Source organism: Branchiostoma lanceolatum, chromosome 1 (genome assembly GCF_035083965.1).
Source record: "Branchiostoma lanceolatum isolate klBraLanc5 chromosome 1, klBraLanc5.hap2, whole genome shotgun sequence".
NCBI classification, from domain to species: Eukaryota; Metazoa; Chordata; class Leptocardii; order Amphioxiformes; family Branchiostomatidae; genus Branchiostoma; species Branchiostoma lanceolatum.
This window is the reverse complement of record NC_089722.1, coordinates 7,688,211-7,711,200: the sequence shown is the minus strand read 5'-3', so window position 1 is coordinate 7,711,200 and position 22,990 is coordinate 7,688,211. Positions and strand designations below refer to the sequence as shown.

The following is a 22,990-nucleotide window of genomic DNA, read 5'->3' as shown; positions in this document are numbered from 1 at the left end:
TTTTTCCTGTCGTTGCTCTTGACCTTGAGACTCACCACGACCATCTCAATATTACCGAATCTATCGGGAACGAACCGTTTTAGCATTCTTTTTTCTAATAAAAATCGAGTCAGTGTTACAGAAAGGTAAACAAAGAGCCAGACGTTTATAGAGAAGGTCCATTTATCATACAGTTGGTCACCACAAAACTATGTTTATTTACACATGGAATAGCAGCATTCGCAGTGGCTTGGTAGAAAGTATTGAAAACCTTGAAAATTCCACAAATAACACATCCAATCCATCAAATCTAGAATGATTAAGATTCAAAGTAAACCATCAAACGTTCTATCTCTACCTGATACTACATTTCACCCAAAACTCTAAGGTATTATCCTATAACATTTCCCATTAATAAACTTGTGTGCAGATCGTATTCACATTTCACTGATCTTAATCTCAATCGTCACATAACACTGCTAAGTAATGAATTCTTGGCAACATTACAATAAAAACAATATAAAAACTTGACATTTTCCTTTACATATAATTAATGCAGTTTCATATTTGATCCAGAAGGTGATTTCTGTTTGTATTTTTACAAGAATTATACAATTTGTTTCCCTGGCGTAGGTTTCATTGCTTTTCAATCGTTTGGTTTAACGGCCAAAACATAGCTTTAAAAAGGCCTGACTGCATTCATGCAAGTTTGTAATGGTCATGCACAGAAACAATGGCAAATATTTCAATTACAACAAAATTAGAGCCATTTTAGACACGAACACATCATAACCATCCATGCAGCATGCAAGAGATCTTGCTCCGCAATTTTGCTGGTCCACTTTGTGGTTCTACTTGATCTCATATCCTTCAAACGCCCTTTTTTTAGATCATTATATTGTGTTCTGTGTCGTAAGTTCGGCTATCACACAACTCAAGTGTTTGTATATAAGTGTCTTCGCAATGGAATGTTGACACCAGTGTATCTACAAGTGCTATTCTATCCTTAGAAATACCAAAAAATCTAAGGTTGAATCTTGAAACCCTCCTTCCCCATAAAATGTACATTATTATTATTCCCAGTTTACCTTTTGACAAAACTACGGCTTACAGTGACACTTTTTGCTTTCTTTGTGGACGCCAATAGATTTGTAAGGTAATATTTGATATATAACGTTACACAGCTGAATCAAGAGTACAGCATGTTGTGAGTCCCACTCCAAATGTAAATCTAAACTCCTAAACGCAAAACCCGTAATTGTTTGGATTTTTCATTTTGATCAATATTTCGTTTGCATTGGTCCGATATCCAAAAATGTACTGTTGCCAATAGAGAAAGTTTATATTCATTAAGCACCTATAAAAGAAAACTATGTCTATATAGAATTATAGATATACTTTTATATAGTAGTGAATCCTTCAAACTGACAGTCATAGCGAGAAGAGGCTCATGGGTAGATAAGACGACGTAGTGTCCCGGATGTTGGCGTCCTCGTTGCCTAGGCGACGGTAGGAATGCCCTGCTCAGAGCCAGTTGCCATAGCGCCCAGCCGGACCGATCCCGGCTCCGTTCCAGAGTGTGAAGCGGTCTTGTACTGCAAGAAAAAAGTAGGAGGAATGCAATGTGTTGAAAAAAAATTGTATTTAGATAAAGTTTCTTAATTGATAAAAGATTGAGAAGTTAGAGTGGGAAATCAATTTCCCAGAGCTTATAACTGGGAAACAGTAGGTCCTCTTACCGTACGGCTTCCCTGCGACCCGCCCGTCGTTTTGGCCGGGTTTGAGCGGTCCCGGGCGATAGAAATCTTGGTCGCTGTGTTGGTAGAGCTGCTCTTGTGTGTTCCCAACAAAGGCCGCTGTCATAAAATCAAAGAAACAGAATCATAACAAATTGATGTTTGATATGAAATACCTTAGCCAAATACTAGGAATCGCGTTGTTACAATAACTCTATTGTTAGAGCATTGTCTTCAGTATCTAAGAGACTCTGGCGGCTTTGTCGTAAAATGTTTCCTGCAGTTACTCTTTACTCCGCTAGATGTCATACCTGACCTGTCCGTATCACCCACTTGCTGTTGCTCTCAGACCATGTCATACATTAATGCCATGTAAAAGGTTCCGTTACCTTCGGAAGTGCATGTATTTCATGAACATATACGTTTTTGAGAAGAAGAGCAGCTAAACCACAAACAAGATCAGATCTGTCGAGTCTTGCATTTGTTAGCAACTTTTTTTCTTCTTTTACAGATCTTGATATCATACGTTGACACTAAACGCCCTCAATATACAGTATCACGTCAACGGTAGGCATGCACCGCACCGCAATGGTTCTATATATACATACACCACAGCAATGTGTTATCAACAAACTCAGTCCTCAGAATTAATCCCTTCCCTTGCGTTCAAAGCCATCGATTTTTGCGGCAATGCCTTTCAATTCAGTTTGTTTGATTGTTTATCTGTTTGTGGGCTGGTTTTCCGATGAACAAACGAATGAAGTTAACAAAAAATGAATTTATATAAAGGAAAGGGCAAAATTTTCTTTTCATAGTTTTGAATTATAAAATCAATCAAATATGTAAAGTAATAAATCAATAATAAGAAAACAAAGAAAGCAATTGCAAAGCAAGACAATCGGGAACATAATATGAACAACACAAGCCAAAATGTGTATTCTTTATAAATATCTGATGGAAACGAGTCAGCTTTGTATCCCATTAAGTAACTAAATACATAAACAAATAGATAAACAAAACATAAAATGATATGAAAGATTACATCAATAGCACACACTAGAAACCTCCTATTATCGTATCAAAGAAGAGAAAATGACTCGAAGTGCTGTGTTGTCATTTTCTTTCTATAGTACGATGATATGACGTTTCTAACACGCCCTATTGGTGCAATCGCGCTCTGTGCTGTTTATATATAAACATTCAATAATGAATAGACGAAACCGCCACCGTAGGACCCCAGGGATGTCAAGGATGATGGGATGATTGCGATAGTCTCGTAATCCGCTCATTTGTGAGAAAGATGAGCAGCCTTCTACACAAGCAGTCGGCTTACGAGGCTAAGTTGGACAGATGTTCTATGAGTGGAAGATTCTACAAAAGCAGTGCGTCGTGTAGATGGGGTTAGCTGGGTGTTAGGCATATCTATGAACAGCAGGCGTTAGTATGTTGTTAAACATGATAGTGCGTAGTTTGTGTTAGCCGGGTTAGTTCGGCATGCGCAGCTCTCTACAGGCGTTAGTGGGTTACCTTTAGAAGGAGTGTTGGGCCAGCTTTCGTAGTAGTCCTTGGAGTTACGGACGTGTTGGCCCCATGCCTGGGTGGGGTTGGGCGGGTATGTGCCCAGGCGGGGCAGCGGGTCGCGGTGAGCTGTCGGGGTGTACCTCGCGGGGAAAGTTCCTGGATTGAGAGAGAGAAAAGATTTGAGGTTTTTAGGTTAGGAATGGTCGTTTTTACGTACGTGGGCTCGCAGGACAGGCACCACGTTCGGCGTGTTGTTGCCCAAGCGTCGGATTTTGTCGTGGTGCACCACGGGAGTGAACCTCAATGGGTACCAGTCTGAGGATGAAGGCAAATAGAATAAGACAACAGCTAGCCTGGTATCCATTCCTATGGAGCTTACGGTTCCCTGTGCGAAGGGACTAAAAGGGCTAAATAGAGATGGATACCAGGCTAGACTAAGTTTTACACCCGCTTTTCCCACTGTCATTCATCCCACTGTCTGTCCATCCATCACTCCGTCTCCCACACTGTCTTATTCTCTCCCTCTCTCCCTCCTCTCTCTATCTCTCCCTTTCTCTCCTCCTCTCTCTTGTCATTTTCTCACTCCCTCTCCCTTCGTCCCCTCTTTCTAGCTCTTTCCCTCGCCCCTCTCTCTCCCTCTCTCCCCTCTCTCTCCTTTTCATTATCACCCTCTCTCCCCTCTCTCTCTTTCCCTCGATCCTTCACCCCTCTCCTTTCTCCCTCCCTCTCCCTCTTTCCCTTCCTCTATCTCTCACCCCTCTCTTTCCTTCCCTCCCTCTCACACCCCTCCCACATACCCTCCGGTTTGTTGAACGCCATGGTGTAGCTTGTGTTAAAGTCCATCTCCAGCCGTCCCTGTCCGATGTACTTGTGGTTTGCGGCGTAGGCGGGGTACGTGGCCTTGGTTACTCGGGGTTTTCCTGCGGGGGCGCTCAGCGGATGGTGCGGGGCTTCACGCGGGAGGTCCCGATGGGGCATGTAGTAGTCGGTCGCCGTCTTGATGCGGGGGTTGTACGTCTTATCGATGATGTAGGATCGATTCTGGAAAGGCAAAAGAAAATTCCTTCTTTAAAAAAATGTTTGAACAGCAATTTCTAGCGAGCTGTGGACTTCGTCCAACATCCATATTCATTCCTTGTATCTTTTCAGGGCGCTTCCTGGCTGAATCCGTCCCAAGCAAAAAGAGAAAGAGTAGCGCATACAAAAGGCATGGTGTAATACATGTAACTGTTACTATGCAGCTAACCGGAGAGCAGATGTCCCCTAATTAGTTCATGCATTTTTCATCATCATCGACTGGTATGGGGTTCCAGGTAATTCCTATTATTGGAAAAGAAATACGGTATCAGGATAATACACAGTTGTAAGCTCTTGCCGTAGTCATTACCATAATGGTACAAAGCTCATACATAGATAGTAGACTGCATAGACATGTCAATGGGGCTAAGCTTACCGTCTATACATACATGTAAGTTAACTTTGGAGAAGTACACAGAACCAGTCGCCATGGTACCCCCCTCCCCCTTAATTTCCTTGTCTTGTCAACCCATACGGTATCCTTAGAGCACTATACGTGACTAGTAGCAAGCCACCGGATACGTGGCTAGTATTTACAGATATTCTAAGGAAATAAGGTGATCTACCTTGCACCAATAACATACTGTGTTTTTCCCAAGACTGAGCAAAGTCTTCCAAAAATGGCCCAGAGGCACCCCTACCTTCACAAATCCGGCAGGACTCATGTCCCAGAAGTTTACCCATGCTGCTCACGGCGTGTCTAGACACACGTCCGGTTTACGACATGTGAACGGTACTTGACACTGAGCTTACCGGCAGGTGCGCCAAGGTGGAAGTAAATTATGATGAGAAATGGGCCAACGGCGTTATGATTTTCACGGTATCGACATGTTCTCTTCATAAACGTGATGCGATTTCTACACAGATTACCGATTCCGTGCCATGGTGGTTTGAAACGTTTCCAAGCCTAGGAAGCGTTGTCTCTTATGGGGTAATCGGGTATCAGACGTGTTTAGATAAATGTGCTATAGCCGGATACCACACACCCCTATGACAGACAACCGTTGCTATGTTCGCAATCAGTTTTCGCCCTATGAAATATCTCTCTCGTTATACCTACGTTATCAGAGCTGTTATGTGACGTTAACAAGCACAATATGACCTTATAGACTCTAAAAACAAATATGCTCAGGTATTTTACCAAATCACATTTGCCATTGGCAAATTTCAAAGTCCGTATACGTGCGTGTATACGTGCGTAAGCATTCCGATCTCAAGTGTGCTGTGCCCCAAGTTTCTAAGTACCGTGCGCAACAACACTGTCACGTTGACAGACGACACTTTTCCTCAGCCAAGAGAAATATGTCCCTCAATTTGTATCATTTACTAAGCTGCAAGAATGTGATTATTCAGCCATACCTGAATACTCACGTTATAGGAGCATACTAGGTCGATCATGACCTGCTACGAGTATTTCTGCTCATGACCTGTCATGAGAAAACTGTCTTCAAATTTGTGAGCATCTTCTGTTCAGCCCCAAGTACTTGATAGTACAGCTATGGTAACGACTCACTTTATCGGGGCATACTAGTTCAAGCGTGACTTGCTTTTTCTCTTGAGAAAATTGTCTCCAAATTTGTGAGCATTATCCAAGCCCTACGTATTTAACAATACAGCCATTTGTAACGACTCACGTTATAGGAGCATACTTGTTCAAGACTGACCTGTTATTTCTCTTGAGAAAACTGTCTCCAACTTTGTGAGCATCATCCGCTAAATCCCAAGTATTTGATAACACAGCCATACGTGAATGCTCACGTTATAGAAGCAAGAATGATCTGCTATTTCACTTGAGAAAATTGTCTCCAAATTTGTGAGTATCATCCAAGCCCTGAGTATTAACAATAACAGCCATTGGTAACGACTCACGTTATAGGGGCATACTAGTTCAAGAATGGCCTGTTATTTCTCTTGAAAAAAAATGTCTCCAAATATGTGAGAATCTTCTGCTAAGCCCCAATGCTTTGATAATACAGCCATTAGTAACGACTCACGTTATCGGGGCATACTAGTTCAACAATGACCTGCTATTTCACTTGGCCTAGCCACGTGCCTTGCCTGCAGGTGAATTGGGCTGTTGGTCTGATGTTATCTTTGATCCAAGTGCTCGGTTGCCATAGCGGCAAGGTTCTCTCCGCTTGACGTGGCGCCGGAAGCCAAGTGATTTTGTTGGGCAGTTTAATCTTCTTTTTGCCCATAACGTCATGTGTAAAGAACGCATTAGAACGTTAGCGATATTGCTGTTGCTGCGTGTGTGCGTTTTGTTGTGTCTAACGTTACATACACGAAAAAGCATGCAAATATAAACATCAAACATACAATCAACGAAAAAGCCCTCTTCTTCAAAACAAAAAAAAAAGCTACAATAATCGTAGTGCAAGGATTGATCGATTCTATGGGCGTTATCTTTTAAAGTAAACCCGCTTGGGTTTAAGCTACATTGTATTAGCCTACTGTCAACAAGTTATTTGGGGCGTGTGAAAGAATTCTGTTGGCGCTACCAATGTTTACGTTGAGGTTTGACTGTACTAGGTTCAACTACACAGAATTCACATCATTAAGATAAAGGCAAAAATTAATGGTTACATGGAAATATCTTATACGGGCATATCTAGAGGTGTCGTCGGCTTTGCTAATACATTTGTTTTAGATTCAGAATCAGACCACGTTGTTGTTTTGTAAAACGTACAAACCTCTTTGAAGCATGGCATGAAAACATGGTGTGTAGTGAGGCACGTAGCTTGTCACCAGGACAAAGTTACGGTTTTTAGCTCCATAGTAGTAATAGAGAGGGTTCATTATGAGACTGGAGACGGTAAATCATCTGATTAAGTAATTAAAATCCAAGCCAGTGGCGTCGTGGCTTATTTTGGCAGATATTTCTTGCGGCAGTAGGATGACAACAAGGTTTACTTCAATTACTATTAGTCTAGGTTGCCAAGAAGATGATAAACCTATGATTCTGTGGCTAAGCCTGAAGCTATATAATTAAGAAAAATGACAAGAAACGAGATAGCAAGGGCATTTCCAATAATTGGCTGCCATGACAACTGAGATACTAAATCACAAACAGAAAATGTCGTCTGCGTTACCATGACGATATGTGTCTGGTACCTCATTTGGCGGTGTGAGTCTATCATTCTATGCCACGATAATCGTATCGTAGGAGAAATCATAAAGAGGGTTATCAGCAAATAATCTAGCTGGCTACACTGGGAAAATGTTACACAAACCAATCAATCAATCAACCAACCAATAGCAAAGAAGTAGACAAAACTGATCAACTTGTACTTACGATGTTTGGGTAGTAGATCCAGTTCTTCTTGGGCACGTTGTAAGACACGACCCTTGGTCTTGCTTGTGGGAAGATGGCCGAGTAGCTACAGAGAAACACAGAGCAGACATGAATACAGGAATTATATTTCCATATCGCAGTCTATGGCGGGATTGATTACATACAAAATTCATCAGATTCTGCTTCTGATACGCACATAGTTGGCTCAGAAAATGCGACTGTCGCACGTACGCCATGTAATTGTCGTCTGCGTTGGCATGGCAACGCCTCAGTGAAGAATGTGACTACTGTCGCTAATCAGTCCTGCTGACGAAGTATTTTGTGGAGGGTTACAGAACCAACAATGTTTGTAGTAGAGTGGATTCATTCCTCAAGCTAACCGACATCTTTCACACCGCAGTCGTTCCTCAGTAAGACATCTGAAGCCGCGTAGTTCCTGTGTAGGACTTTTATTCAGTCTAGTACCACGACCGATTTCGCGTTACAGCTTTTTCAAGTGTACAGACTAAATGACACAAGTACATGAGGTTCTCACTTATATAGCTTTCTAGTGCGTAATGCACTCAGGCTGGTACATGGTGACCTAGTGCATGATACCCTAGAGGTCGTTGTGCTCTGACCTTAGTTAACCTATGGCATGACGTCACCTATTGTTCTAGAACAATCATACATGTCAAAAGGTTGTGTTTACATATCGAGAATAAAGAAAAGTCCGTCTTTTCGATGTGTTGTCTTCTCCCTTGGCTGTTTTCATGCGGTGGCTTGTATGGCTCTTGCTTCTCAGCATCTTGTGGGGCTTGGACAGCACGTAGATGACTTCCCTGGGACTCTCTTCTTTCTCGGTAGTGTGGTGGGCAGTGACGAGGGTATCTTGTAGCGTACTCGGTGCTATTTTGAAGTGTCCTCCTTGTGTCTGACGTGGCGGCGGTGTTGTAGTTCAGGGGGCGTCTTTGATGAGGGCTCGTCTTGCTTCTTGGTGCCTTCTTGTGATGTACGGGATCTTTCTGGGTCCGGAGGTCCAGAAGATTCTACAGCGAGGATCCATCCGTTGAGGGGTATTCAGTATGTAGTAGAGTGGATTCATTCCTCAAGCTAACCGACATCTTTCACACCGCAGTCGTTCCTCAGTAAGACATCTGAAGCCGCGTAGTTCCTGTGTTGGACTTTTATTCAGTCTAGTACCACGACCGATTTCGCGTTACAGCTTTTTCAAGTGTACAGACTAAATGACACAAGTACATGAGGTTCTCACTTATATAGCTTTCTAGTGCGTAATGCACTCAGGCTGGTACATGGTGACCTAGTGCATGATACCCTAGAGGTCGTTGTGCTCTGACCTTAGTTAACCTATGGCATGACGTCACCTATTGTTCTAGAACAATCATACATGTCAAAAGGTTGTGTTTACATATCGAGAATAAAGAAAAGTCCGTCTTTTCGATGTGTTGTCTTCTCCCTTGGCTGTTTTCATGCGGTGGCTTGTATGGCTCTTGCTTCTCAGCATCTTGTGGGGCTTGGACAGCACGTAGATGACTTCCCTGGGACTCTTTTCTTTCTCGGTAGTGTGGTGGGCAGTGACGAGGGTATCTTGTAGCGTACTCGGTGCTATTTTGAAGTGTCCTCCTTGTGTCTGACGTGGCGGCGGTGTTGTAGTTCAGGGGGCGTCTTTGATGAGGGCTCGTCTTGCTTCTTGGTGCCTTCTTGTGATGTACGGGATCTTTCTGGGTCCGGAGGTCCAGAAGATTCTACAGCGAGGATCCATCCGTTGAGGGGTATTCAGTATGTAGTAGAGTGGATTCATTCCTCAAGCTAACCGACATCTTTCACACCGCAGTCGTTCCTCAGTAAGACATCTGAAGCCGCGTAGTTCCTGTGTAGGACTTTTATTCAGTCTAGTACCACGACCGATTTCGCGTTACAGCTTTTTCAAGTGTACAGACTAAATGACACAAGTACATGAGGTTCTCACTTATATAGCTTTCTAGTGCGAAATGCACTCAGGCTGGTACATGGTGACCTAGTGCATGATACCCTAGAGGTCGTTGTGCTCTGACCTTAGTTAACCTATGGCATGACGTCACCTATTGTTCTAGAACAATCATACATGTCAAAAGGTTGTGTTTACATATCGAGAATAAAGAAAAGTCCGTCTGTTCGAACCAACAATGTTTGTTTGGGCAACGTTGTAAACCCTTAATCTCCAAGCAGAGGTTTTGAACGGGGGGGGGGCTAGAAGTGGCCGGGATTTTCAACGCTGCACTCCCTTCTTGAGTCTAGATGAAAAACATTACCACTGTGTCATTGACACTCCCATTAAAACGTTTGGGTACATAGAATTAACGCGTCTGTGCCATCCGATATACCAGCATAGTTTTTGCATTGTATAGATAGTCCAATCAGCACCAAGGACATGGCCAACCAGCGCTAGTACAACAACCAATCCGGCAATCGCATTTGTCGTTTCATGTTTCCGTGGCCGTGACGGTAGGCATTTTATAGCTGTATTGCTACTTGCATTATACTTGTTTGTATGTTTCTTCGTTTGTTTGTTTGCCGAACTATTTATTGTTAAAGACAGTTCTTTTCTGACACTCTGAAATAATGAAAATTGATTCACGCGGTTCCGCCGTCCGAAAAAGGGATAAAATATGACAAGAAACGAGCTACGCCACCCCTATGATTCTGTTTTGGTACGTCCCTAATTGCCATATTTTTCCTACGGTTACGGAAAACAACAAGGTGATCAGAAGGTACCGCGACTACCGTTGCTAGGCAACCACGACGTGCTGCTGAAATAAACATCACATTTCAGCCAAAGCGCGGACCTCAAAACGTGTGATTAAATACCAGAGCTCTGATGTAAGTGTTAAAACATGCCATGGTGTTACCTCGTCCTACTTTAATCTAGATTGCCCATTTACCATAGAGAAGGAATTGCATTCTGATTATTCTTCCAAGCAGAGGTCTCGATCGGGGGCTAGAAGTGGTCGGGATTTTTAACGCTTCCATAAAAAACCCTTCCGCTCCTAGATCCCCCATCAAATCCTCTGGTTGCAGAACACATTTTACTCATCATTCCAACCCTCTGTTGTAAGCTAGACATCTGTGGTTGGAAGCGACAACCGAGGTTATTCAAGGTTAGGCTTTGTCAATAAGTCTGCATTACTAGGCTATCGTCACAAAAGATAAAAAGGCTTCCAAGGGAGCCCTTTTACAGTTTTAGGTAGACTTTAGATTTTTGGCTATTCTTTTTTATTCAATTTATCGACTCAATGTCGTCCCATTCTTATTCTGGTCGTTTTTAAGGAGGCTTGCCCTCCCCCTATCCCCTAAGCCATCAAATGGGTTTCTCTGCGAGTTTACAATTCGATAATCCTTTCCACAGTGAGAGCACACTTACCGCTCGTCAAACTAATCCAGGTAACGCCTCGTGAAAGCAAAACCGCCACTTTTAGACATAAAAGAGGTCATGCGACCCAGATTTTCGACACTTGGGATCCGTATTAGATAGCGCACTGAGCCTATGTACACGGGTTGCAAATCCACGTGTTGTCTGAACTGTGTGGTATGTGATACGTGTAATTATGCGTCTGCAGGCGACGATGGAAGAATTAGGCCGTGTCCTTGATTATGTTTGTGCATAGAGATAAGTGCGTCAGAGTCAAATCAACACCAGTCACCTATATAGACAGTAGATATTATTTGTGTAGAGTGTGTTCCCGTCGAGATATGGATCTATTTCATGAATCTTATTGCGATTTTTACACATAGTGTGAAGAACATTCTGTTTTACTTCTCTCTGTGTTTTTCGAGTCGTCTCTCGATAGAACCGAACTGAATTGACTTGAAACAAAAATTGAATTGACATGTGAATTTTCTAGAATCTTTTGAATCCTTCCTTCTTTGCCAAGCGTCATAAAACATATGGTTTGTGTCAATAAATATATTTTCTGTTTCTATGGCGTAGTATTCAAACCAATAAAGATGAAAATATTCCAGGCGTTTACATTTTAAATATGATAGGGAGGTGCACATGAACTCCAATATCGTTATACAAATACTCCAAATCTGAAAATTAATTTCAACATACACTTCGATATAGCAAATGTAACTAGGTGGATAGAACATTTGGACTATTCCATTCGCATGGTAGGGGCCGAGGCAACTGTTTGCTTCTCCGTGTAACGATATCTAGACACCTGATTTGAAGACGCCCCGCCCTAGGCACTTGATTCTATGTCACCTGGGTCTCCAATACTCTCAAGAAGTAATCAATCTCAAAGAAAACACAGAGGGTTAGTTATTTTTAACTCGCTTGCTATCTTGTCAATGTCACCTCTGTGGATAGCTAGCCTGTCAAGTTCCAATCAGTATCCCTTCTCGTGAATAGATTACTCGGCAAGTGCTTTTACAGTGAGAGGATTATAAGATAAAGTAGCTGTGATAGGTTCGTGCACATTCGGGTGAACGGCTTGTTGACACACGCATCTGTCGGGATCATGTTCCAACGGCTCAAATGACTCTTTATCAGCTAGCGCAAACTACTAGTATTCGGCGCAAACTCGCTCTAGAGCCTGATTTTCCATACAATATTCAGCCAGTCTACCGCCTACAACCAGAATGCCTCCGAGCGAAATTACGCTGACGACATGCCTTCCGAGAAACAACCTGCTTTTATGCTGTCAGGTCGTCAATAATCAATCAAACGAGTGAATGAACAGTGCTTCACACCATTGTTTAACCATTGATTTTTTGTGTGTAACACAATGACACAAATCAAGAAGAAGTCGATCACGATAGCACTGTTGTATATGCATCGAAACGTTCTTGTTGAACTCAACTGTAACGTGATATATCAGATAGAAATAGTATTCGCAACGTGCTAATGCCTGTGGGAAAGATTATGAACAGATGCCCGTTGGGAATACATACATCAATTGATGGACGATGAAAAATTCCACAAGAAAGTTAACGTTACATTTGGAGAAGATTACTGGCGCAAAACGATGACGACGCGCACAAACAAGATACATACAAATATATTCACAGTTTCGCACCACCCCCATCTCATCGTTCTTCGCTACTTGGCTTTTCTGATGTTGTCCACCAACTAGACCGGGCTGCGACATCAGATACGCCAACGCGTCTGTACAAGCATAGCGCCTGGATATACCCCACGGTAATCCTCACAGCCTAACACGCTGCTACCGCATAATTACCTTCCTCTCCTGCCCATCTTGAGCGCGGCTAAGCAGACGACGTGTAGTCGGTACAAACTCGCAACCTAACCGAAGACAGCTCCATGCAGGCCGCAGCCGGCGGTATGGACTGGCCTTGTCCCGTCCACGCGCCCGACCTGCCCCCGGTACACGCTGTCCCACCGCCCCGGTCCGACTAACCTACATCCAGGACCACCTGTTTCTGTCGTCTGCGCGCCGCCCACAGGCTATCATCCTTTCATCAACCTACGCTAATGGACGCTACCATTATTCGCCGGAAATGGGGTATTACGATCCCTTCATGTATTGTTGACAGCAAAATGGGACGACACATACCGCCCTTAGACTAATGTCACGTAATCTTTGTACTTTTCTACGTCAGACATAATGCCTACGGGTTTCTTTTACAACGTGCCTTTAAGAAAATAATGTGACGATTTTCTATTCGCACCTTATAACGCAAAAGATGACACCGCCACTTACTACTGATCCGATAGGTCTAGGTCAGTGCACGCTACGCAAGCAAGCCGCCAGATTAGCTTAGGATATCTTAAGATTTACTTTTCTGCACGACGTGGCAGTGTCAGGTTTGGAAACAAGAACCCATATGCTCTGGATCTTCCGACTAAAAAAACTACAGCAGTTCCTAACAGTTGTGTTTAGGTTGTACAAACATGTACCAAAATGTGTCATTCCCATAACACAGTAATACAACAATGATATACGAGTACAAGCAGTCTATGTACACGTTTGTAGCTTGTTAACTTAGTTAGCGTGTGTGCTTATTGTTGCATATTTGCTTGAGGTCGGCAAATGAAATGCCAGACACAAAAAAGACCCCCAGGCTTCGTGCCTTGAATAGCGTTAACAACAAGACCAGCATTTAGGCAAATTCATCGGCGACTCGATGCAAATAAAGGGTGCGGACTGAAACTGTCAATGGGAACACGTTTTGCTTGCATTGTCCAGAATGCTGGTCTAAATCTGTCACGGGTCGTTTGATTGGTTGTGTGACCATTACAAGATGGATGACAGATAGATGACATTTAGTAGGCGTCTTTCGACGATTTTTTGCTCCAAAACAAGTTTACGTCCATCAACAATTTCAAGTGCCATTTAACATCAATGTAGGGACATTTACTCTCCATATGAGTCGTATCAATCCGCCCACAGAAAGAAAAGCACTACATATTAAGTCTTAACTAGTGGTCAGTTTTGTTGTTATAACCAGCCGTTTCTAACCGAAACTTGAAACTACGCCAGAGAGCTAGATTTAGACTACCTTCCATCCAGGCTACTCAATATCCCATAGCATCACGAGTAACCTAAGCCGTGTAATTGACCACTGAAGAAAACCATATAAAAGTGTGATATTTTTGTCAGCAGCCAAATGAATCAAACATATCTTGCCCGGTAACCACGATACTCGGTTGAATACCTGACCTAAATAAACGCGTTGAATCGGAAATTAGAATATAAACCATGTGCCGTGTATGAAAGGAAGACCATCAAATGGGTATCAAAGCCCCCTTTGATGGCCTTTATTGGGTAGAATCGATCTCAAATATTTGCTCTGGGCTGATTCTTCTCTAAACGTTTGATTGACAGGGAGGACAAAAGATCCCGTGTAACGTATATCCGCTGCACCTGTTTAATGCGATCAGATGCAGGGAAGCCAGGCACGACGTCAGGTCTATTTCCTTCGCCATTTAACATCACCGTGGTTCGCGGCAAACAGTTCATATTTGCCGTGCATTCGATGATATACATAGTAGTCACGATTTTAATGGTCTTGATTTAAAAAATTCATATTGTTCGGGAACGCTTTTTAGGTTCTATGATGATCATCATAGAACCTATAAAGCTTCAAGTGTTGGTAACACACCGAATATGTTTTTTCTGTCTGATTTTAAAGATTGCACATAATATTCACACATAAATACTATCCATGGGTGTCTTTGGATATTTTATCAATTTTTGCCCAACCCCGTTCTTCAAATACGTGTGATTACTAAAATGTACCAACAATTTGTACGCTTCTTTCCTACACTGCCTACATAGAGAATATATAGGTGTGCCCTTGCCACGAATTGGTAAACACAGTATCTATCATCGCGCACGGTCCCGGTTCATGCCCCACCATTTAACACAGAGTCATCTGTTCGTAAATTGTCCTGGCGTCTCCCCGCCAAGGTTGACTGAAGCCCCCATCCCAGGACAGATATCTCCGCTTGTATCGGACAAAGACTACTGCCGTACCGTCTGGATCGTGTTTCTAATACTACAAACAAGCTAGTTACAGCAAACCTAGCTCGCTGTCGAGCAACTTGTGTGTCAGACTTTGATGACTTTACCTACAGGACGAAAACTATCGTACCAAGATTGTCCTATTTCTGATCTTATCAGTACGCAATCGACACACACGTTTTGGTCGAACGGTAGGATAAAAAGAAAACCCACGGTGTACATAGCCTGTCGGTGAATTTCCCATGTCAAGTCAATATTTGAACGTGTACTCTTTTAACGACTTTGTTTATCCCTATACCTCAACTTGAAAGCATTTGATTGAGCATTTGTTTGCATACGACAGTCATTCGCCTAATTACCCTTTGCGCATTACGTGTTGCTTTGAGGAATACATGTAGGAGCATCTAATGAAATAAATTGCCAATATCCAAATATCTGTATAGAGATAAACAACGGGACCCCCCACACACACACACACACACTCCCTTGTAAAAACAACGTCGAGTGACTTTGGAATTACTCACTCATTCGACGACAGTTCATTCGCGTAGGTTGCTTGCATGTTATAAGTATAGTAATGGACTAAGCGTGGAAGGCATATCAACACTTGGGGGTTGATTGTATATTGACGGTGCTTTCATCCTTTTAAAGCCTCTTCCCAAATTGCCTTCTGACTACATTGGTTCACAAATTGTGTGTGGATTTGCCCGGGGAATCTTGACGACCGCACGTGCATTTCTATCGTCACCAAGAGACGCTTACGAGCATAAAACGACCTTGACAAGGATCGAACCGTTAGACGCTCTGTACAATCGTTAGCTTTTAATTAAGTCCGGTGCTATTACAAAGACGCGATACAGCCTGTCATTGATCAAAGTTGATCCGTGTTTAATGATCGTTCAATACTCTTGTCTAGACTTTAGGAAGAATGATATCCTTAGAACTAAACTGACTTGGCATATAAACGAGTATATAGGGGACCAGCACGTCTTTAAACACAACGGGGGAGCAAATTAAGATTTGTTAATAGCCCAACATAGCGCAAAGTGGCATATTTATCGACCCTTATTGGTTTAATGCCTATTCTGATATCAAAAGGTATAACGTTACCTTGTACACTGCTCTCTTTGTTTCCCTGACTCTTACATACAGCTAATAAGGTGTTCGTTACGTGCACTGTCAGTACAATCATTAAGAATACCTACCATATACGCAGTCCGGTGTAACAGGTCAAATTATACCACTTACCAAAACGTACTGTGATCAGGGGGTACAACATTGACTGTTACACCGGTCCATGTCATCGATATCCCTGCTGGAAGCCTTGGCTACAGCGCTAGCCCTGAGACAGGCTGTGTTGATTTCCAAACAGATGCAAACGGTAAAATCGTAACGTAACGTAAGCTAAATATAGAAAGGCCAAATCGAAGCGTTTCTTAACCTTGAGCTTGTCCTAAGCTCTCGGTTCCGCAGAGTAGCGGGACTTAATGAAAGCTTTCGAGACGTTAAATTTTCCCATCCTACATCTCCATGGAGATTAAGGTTATGTGGAGCCCTGCAGACCATGTCGGTCCGCCCCTTTCATGTGTAATAAAGGTGATCATTGAGCCATTCAGGGCGGACATCGATCGATCCGGTCTCAAAGCGACCGGTGAATTGGATAGATTGGTCAAGTAGACGGTAATGAATTGGATAAAAGTGTTGACTAACACTCGAAATATAAATACGCTGTTGAAAATACTGGGATTGTCATTAAGGTGTTCTAGTCTGTGTACAATGGTTGATCTTTGAATAATATATATAAAACTATTCCCTGCCGAAGCTCTTGGGCAATGTTTCCTATAATCAATCAATGTACGGAACTATGAAAATCACGGTCTAATTTCCCTTGCGGCTCCTTCTTTTATCTCACCTTTCCAGTAATCATCGAAAATTCAATCAGGCTCCTACTTTGTTTTCTTCTTCATCTAATATTTACCTTAAAGGCCAGAGCTTCCTGTATATCTTTAAGCTTTACAGCAACGCCGACGATTCTGCTCGAAAATAGTAAGCCACAGTACAGTTTGGCTTGTAAACACTATAGTCTAGACAGGAGAGACTAAAGTAGTAAAAAAAACCATTGTATTTGACCCAATGCTGCACGGAAACAATTTGGTTACTAAGTTCCTCCTACAGAGAAGAACTTATAATGTCTTACACAAAAGTACATAACCTGTCCGAATAACAATGAAAGAAATATATAGATACCTATCAACATTTTGCCATTGTTCAATAAAGATATTTACGTTAATTTCGGCCTACAGAAAAATCTAGACGTTGAAAGAGTGGGTTTAGACTAAACAATGCACAGTCTCCGTATATCATCGTCTGAAGTATAAAGGTGTTGAAAAGCATTGCCATATTTATCTTACTGAAAGCCGTGTCTGATAAAGTCTACATAACATCACATACTTCACTTCCCCAAAAGAAATCGTTGGCCCATTGTCCCCCTTGCAATTCCACATAACAACAGCTACTATTCGCAGGAAGATAAAATGAACGTAATAATCCACACGCATTTGATATATCGATTTTTTTCTCTCAGCGTATTATTAATGAATGACCATCACACAATGGATTCTATTTGGTCAGTTTTGTCTGTGTCAGAGTATGTTTTGTCCCGGGCGTTAGGTTATATATCCGCCATGTTGGCACACGCCCATAAGCCAGAGGTGTCGCTTAGCAACCGGACATCTAGTCTAAACGCAGGCAAACCATTTGTGAGCAATTTTGATAGCAAACGATAAGACTGCATGAAATGAGGTCATATATTTTCGTTTTTTTGTTGTTACCAAGGCAGCCAACAGTGGTAGTTACGCATACTTTCACATGGAAACATTACCAACGGTATGGAGTAGAGAATACGATACAAGGTGTCATTGCTGGCCCTAAACTCTTCCTTAGAACAATTCCATCATTTCGTCTCGTTGAGTTTCTTTCAGTGACCTTTGGACAGCATGCATCCTATCTCTTAGGCTCTAGAAGTCTTTGTAAGTTAACTGAACTCTGTAAGGACAAGGCACCGTCCTGTGGTTACATATTGAAGACCCTTAGTCCAAAAGAGCGAGAGAATACTGAATTTTATGTTGAGGGACATGTTGTTGGAACAACCGCACCTGTACTTCTATGGTGCTGTAATCCAGTAATATCCTAGCCCTAAACACCTGAGTTAACTGAAGAGACTGTAAACACCACTAATCCAAGCTAATCTATGCATACGTGCCTGTACACAACAGGTGTTGGACTACGCAACGACAAAGGGACTAAACGGGCAACCAATTTTTTCTCTGCTTCAGAAGATAGACCTCGTTTTCTATGTTTGTAATCTATCACCGACAGGTCCTGCACACAGGGGGCTTATTAAGAGAAACAAAGAAACAATAGATCTTGGGTGTAACTGCCTGTAGATTAATTGCTGAACAAACTGGGCCGCCTTTTTGTACCATCCTTTTGACCCGAGGCTAAGGGCTAAATGGCCGAAAGGTGCGGTATGGTATAATTGAGAAAGACCAGAAGAGCAAATGTCATACAAAAGAAGCATTACTATGAATCTGTGCATTGTTTCTGCTGTCTTATCGTAATGGGGGCGCTAGTAATTATACACATTATACTAATTATGATAAATGGGAGTATTAACCTGGAGGGCTTCGAAAATCGTCGAGAACAATACCGCAGAATTTCTCGTTTTTCTCCCACATTGGCGAACGAAAATAACACGTAATCCACATAATCCAAGAGTTTATACGATGATTAATATGTTAGGGGGGCTTGGAGGAATGCGAGTGTCAACAATAACATACACTCACGTAGAGTTAAGTTTATATACACGCTGTATAACAGCAGTCTTCTGTGTCCAAAACTAGTGGATTGGGTTATTTAGTAGACCGTGCTCTACAGTTTCTATGTTAACGACGTCTTTCATTAGCGTAGTCATCCTCAGCCTTGAAAGACCACGAAACAAACCACTCTCCAAAATAACCACCGTGAAACATTTTCTTAACGACGTACGTATGGGAAGCCGCTATAACACCAAGTTTACACACAGCTTAAGCGAAGTTCATGACTTATTAATTTCTTATTTGTTTTACACAACATCATGAATCGTTGCAGCAACAGCTTTCTGAAGTGCGTAGCATCGGAAATACGTGAGGACAGGCATGAGTACTATAACAAAAACGCGATACCCAATCACGAGCACTAGCACTACGCTATATGTGTAAGGCTCTCAAAATAGTCTCAAGCAAGGTAGTGTTAGGCACGAGTTTTGTGATTTATGCTGGAGATACGGCCATATCTTTGCTTCCAAAACACCTGAAGAATAATCACGACGGCAGGTAAAGCAAAGGTGGCGTCTCAAGTGCCACTTTACACGGGAAACATACCACACGCATGGGAGAGTACAACCTACTTCTCCGTTTCTGGATATAACAAAGACAAGGTGTGTGTGTTATAAACTGTGCGAATTCTGTAAATGGTATATTACGAAGATGCAATATGTTGTGTGCTATTGTACCGTTTTATAGATGTATATATCTCATATGTGACCTGCTTCTGTTCTTTGGGGGTATCTTATGAGTACTGTATTTGGCGTTGAACTAGGGCAATGTACCAATTATAGTATTTTCAGTGATATATTGTTTCCTGTGTTAAGCCTGTTCTGGGGACCCGGATTGGGGGGCATTTCGACCTCCCGCCATTTTATAACCTTGACTACACCACAGCGATGCACAAATCTACCTTTTCCTACAGCTTAGGCCTTAAAGATTGTAGGTATCCATAATATTGCCATAGACCCACCCCTCTCAACCTCTGAAGTCTCAATACATATAAACTAGAGTTTATCAAACACGCTACCCCTTGTCACTCGGTGCATGTGTCTCTCTCTTTCTCTGTGTGCGTGCTCAGACTGTGTGTGTGTGTGTGTGTGTGCGCGCGCGTGTGTGTGTGTGTGTGTGTGTGTGCATGTATGTATGTATGTATGTATGTATATCTGTGTACTTACGTTCCGTGTGTGTTAGTGGCGAGATGTTGTTGCCGCTCTATCTCCTGCAAAGCGCTTGAGGTCCGCATAAGTTGTCCTGGGGAGTGCGCCCCGGTGTCTCACTGGTCTGCGAGCAGACCTAGGGCGACAACGACGAGAAAAACGTGCAACGGTTAGACTACAAGTTTTGACATAAACACAAGAAACGCTGCAACTTAAGCAACAGTTACCGAACGCTTATCACTCCTAGGTGACGTTTGGAGGTCTGTATGACATGGGTACTATTAAAGTCCAGTTCTTACTTGCGTGGGAAGCACGCTTTAGCAAACAAGAGCTTATAAAACCAGCCCGTACTCTGACGTGTAACATGGGCGGGTGCAGTCCTGACTGTGTACACCGCAGGGTTGTGCCAACACGGCCCACCAAATCTGTCCGTCAACCCCCAGACACCTGCTACCCGTTGCTATGCACAAAGCGTCGTTAGCAACGAGCTCGTTCCAACCTCCTGTCAATCTTGACAGACCCGTTTATACGCCCCCCGCTTGCATGACTCTAACGTCACTTTGCAAAAAGAGCCCAAAAGAAGGAATTAAGGAGAGAAATACCTTTTGCCTGGGCAAACACAAGGCGGGTGGCAGCGTCTGTCAGTTGCCAAACTCCGTCTGGCCGGTAAACATATACCTTTACCAAAGGCGGGCTCGGATCATTGTTGGCGTGTTGACACAAAGCGGCTAATTGAAAAGAGGCCCGGGGCTTAACAGCGGCAAGGTGATCTTGCCGTCTGCCAGGCCGGCCCTGGTGGCCTACCAACGGATACCCCGCTTGCGTTACCTACTTAACTTCTAGACCTAGAGGAGCTTTCAAACTTTGCAAGCTGGCCGTTCTACTATACATTTACCACACATATACACAAGAAAACTATTGTCATTTATAAGATATTTAGATAAAAACCGCTCGACCCAAATGCAAAAAAAGGGTCTGTCAACAAAACCTCTAAGGTTGTCAGATCAACAAAGGACCCTGTTTGTTGTTTAATTACTCTGAAACGTTCTGCTTATTGAATGTAAATAGAACACTCGAGTCTGTAGGACGATGTCAATCAATACAATACGTCATGCTATAGCGATGGTATCGTCTCCTTGTGGTTGAAAAAAAATATTTTTCATCAATATTACGGTGGCAAATGAAGAAAAAACATACTACTGGTCTGAAATAACTTTAACACTTTCCCACGAACTGAGAAAATTTGTTTAACCGTAACTAGGCTATACAGCATCCAAGAGATAAGATAAGACGAGTAGAGATTGTGGTCTATCCGTTCAATTAAGCCGTAGACTTTCCCCCTAGCGTAGCGGTATGTCATGGCAGATTATGAAATGCTTCCCTAGCAACGGTCATGTCGTACGTTTTGACAAGGCTGTTAACATGCTACAAAGGGCACCACAATGATAAAAAGTTAGAATAATTTCTTAATGAAGAGTTTGTTTTAGTACCATTCTATATGAGCTGTCTTCATAAATTGTGTAGTTCTTGGCTTGGCTTTTTGTAGTGTTTGGCTTGCGTTATTCGTGATTGTTCCAGGTGCTAATGTATGGTCAAACAATATTGGTTATGTGAGGCGATGTATGATCGGATGCCCTGACAATGTTTGAACTACACACCCTTTTCATTTGTTTGCTCTTATTTCAGCTATTTTTTTTTTTTACAAATCCTTTGGCTTTGAGGGATTCATACATTGCACCTCGAGCCACCGTTCCAGCCATTTAACGTTTAAGTTAAATTTTGTGGAGCGTGTTAGGTTTGAGTATTCGTACTCAAAATAGCAACATGATGTTTGCTTTTCGCGAAAGCCTTTCACTTGTATGCAAAATCCATGCAATGGCACAAAAGTTAAAAGAATTTGCGTGTAGTTAATTCCATCCGGAGTGGCGACGTATCTTTCAATCAACATTCTTTCGCCACAAAAGCACCGGTAGCTTTTACTTATACAGACGGCGGCGAACAAACTACGCCAGACAAAAAGTGTTGCAACAGTCCGGACAACAAATCCTTGGGTCACAAAATGTGTGGAAAAGAAAAAAAAGAATACCCGAAATATCCTCGTCTCAAAACGGCTATTAGAACGTTGTTAAGATAGAATATCGTAGCGTTCTTTATGTTTTCTGTCCCCGTTTTTTTTTTCTATAGCCAACCCTACCGACGGCATGTCCCACTTAAAAATAATAAGTAGGGCATGCCAACAACAAATAGAATAACGCAATAGCGCATCGCCTGAGCCTGGCGTCCAGTTCTTTCTTTACCTCCAGCTGCCCTATTATACCAGTCAATATTAACTGTCTCGAACACAGATGGGTTGTAGCGGGACAAGACAAATCAATAGGAAGAAAAACAGCAGCTTCGCATAAATCAATACCACTTCAATAATGTCTTCAAGCAACCGTAACATACGGCACCGCGTTTACAAAGGATTTGGAGTAAACCGATTTTGACTTAACGATTTTTTGTCAGCGGATGCCTTCAGGTGTGTAACGATGCCTTACCTGCGAGGCTGGGCGGAACGATGAAGAGAAAGTGTGACGAGCTCGGCAGATAGCGCCCTCCAGGCTCTCTCTCCGCCAAAGTGTTTGAACAAGCCTGCCCACTTCACTCCCAGGGGCCTCTCTTGTCCGAGATGGTTAACTTTGCGAGGAAAATGTATCCTACAAAAATAATTTAGGATAATAGCTAGCGTGCGAGGGTGCAAAATTACCTAGGTCGAGGTGAGAAACGCGATCTCTAAACACGGTGTAGAGATACCGGCGGTATTGTTGGACCGCCGGCTACCTTTGTGCCGCCCTTAGGTCACCTTGGCTGTAGCTATGGGAACCAACTTTCGCGACAGGTAATCCATTGAAAG

The 22,990-nt window shown here is 42.6% G+C and overlaps 1 protein-coding gene across 6 annotated transcripts; it reads right to left on the bottom strand.

The window, feature by feature from the left end:
- Positions 1-144: 144 nt before the first annotated feature.
- LOC136431484 (uncharacterized) lies at positions 145-22,863 on the bottom strand. Of its 6 annotated transcripts, none has more exons than XM_066422907.1 (7): positions 22,635-22,863; positions 20,116-20,233; positions 7,609-7,693; positions 4,034-4,277; positions 3,454-3,551; positions 1,719-1,835; positions 145-1,574 (listed from the first exon to the last, which is right to left on the bottom strand). In XM_066422907.1, the coding sequence occupies exons 2-7, from the start codon at positions 20,181-20,183 to the stop codon at positions 1,479-1,481; spliced, it is 708 nt and encodes a 235-aa protein (XP_066279004.1). In that variant the 5' UTR covers positions 20,184-20,233; positions 22,635-22,863; the 3' UTR covers positions 145-1,478. The 6 variants fall into 6 exon arrangements, with proteins under 6 accessions (XP_066279004.1, XP_066278974.1, XP_066278988.1 ...); XM_066422877.1 differs by lacking the exon at positions 3,454-3,551 and adding an exon at positions 3,243-3,392 and having other exon boundaries at positions 22,635-22,844; XM_066422891.1 differs by lacking the exons at positions 3,454-3,551; positions 22,635-22,863 and adding exons at positions 3,243-3,392; positions 20,700-20,830.
- Between the last annotated feature and the right edge of the window lie 127 nt (positions 22,864-22,990).

Bases quoted from the DNA above. Each gene is read 5' to 3' on its own strand.
- LOC136431484 (XM_066422877.1), bottom strand. From the start codon at position 20,183: ATGCGGACCTCAAGCGCTTTGCAGGAGATAGAGCGGCAACAACATCTC. The intron at 7,694-20,115 runs GTAAGTACACAG...GTTTCTCTGTAG, and splicing joins GCCACTAACACACACGGAAC to CTACTCGGCCATCTTCCCAC. The intron at 1,836-3,242 runs GTAACCCACTAA...ATTTTATGACAG, and splicing joins GCCCAACACTCCTTCTAAAG to CGGCCTTTGTTGGGAACACA.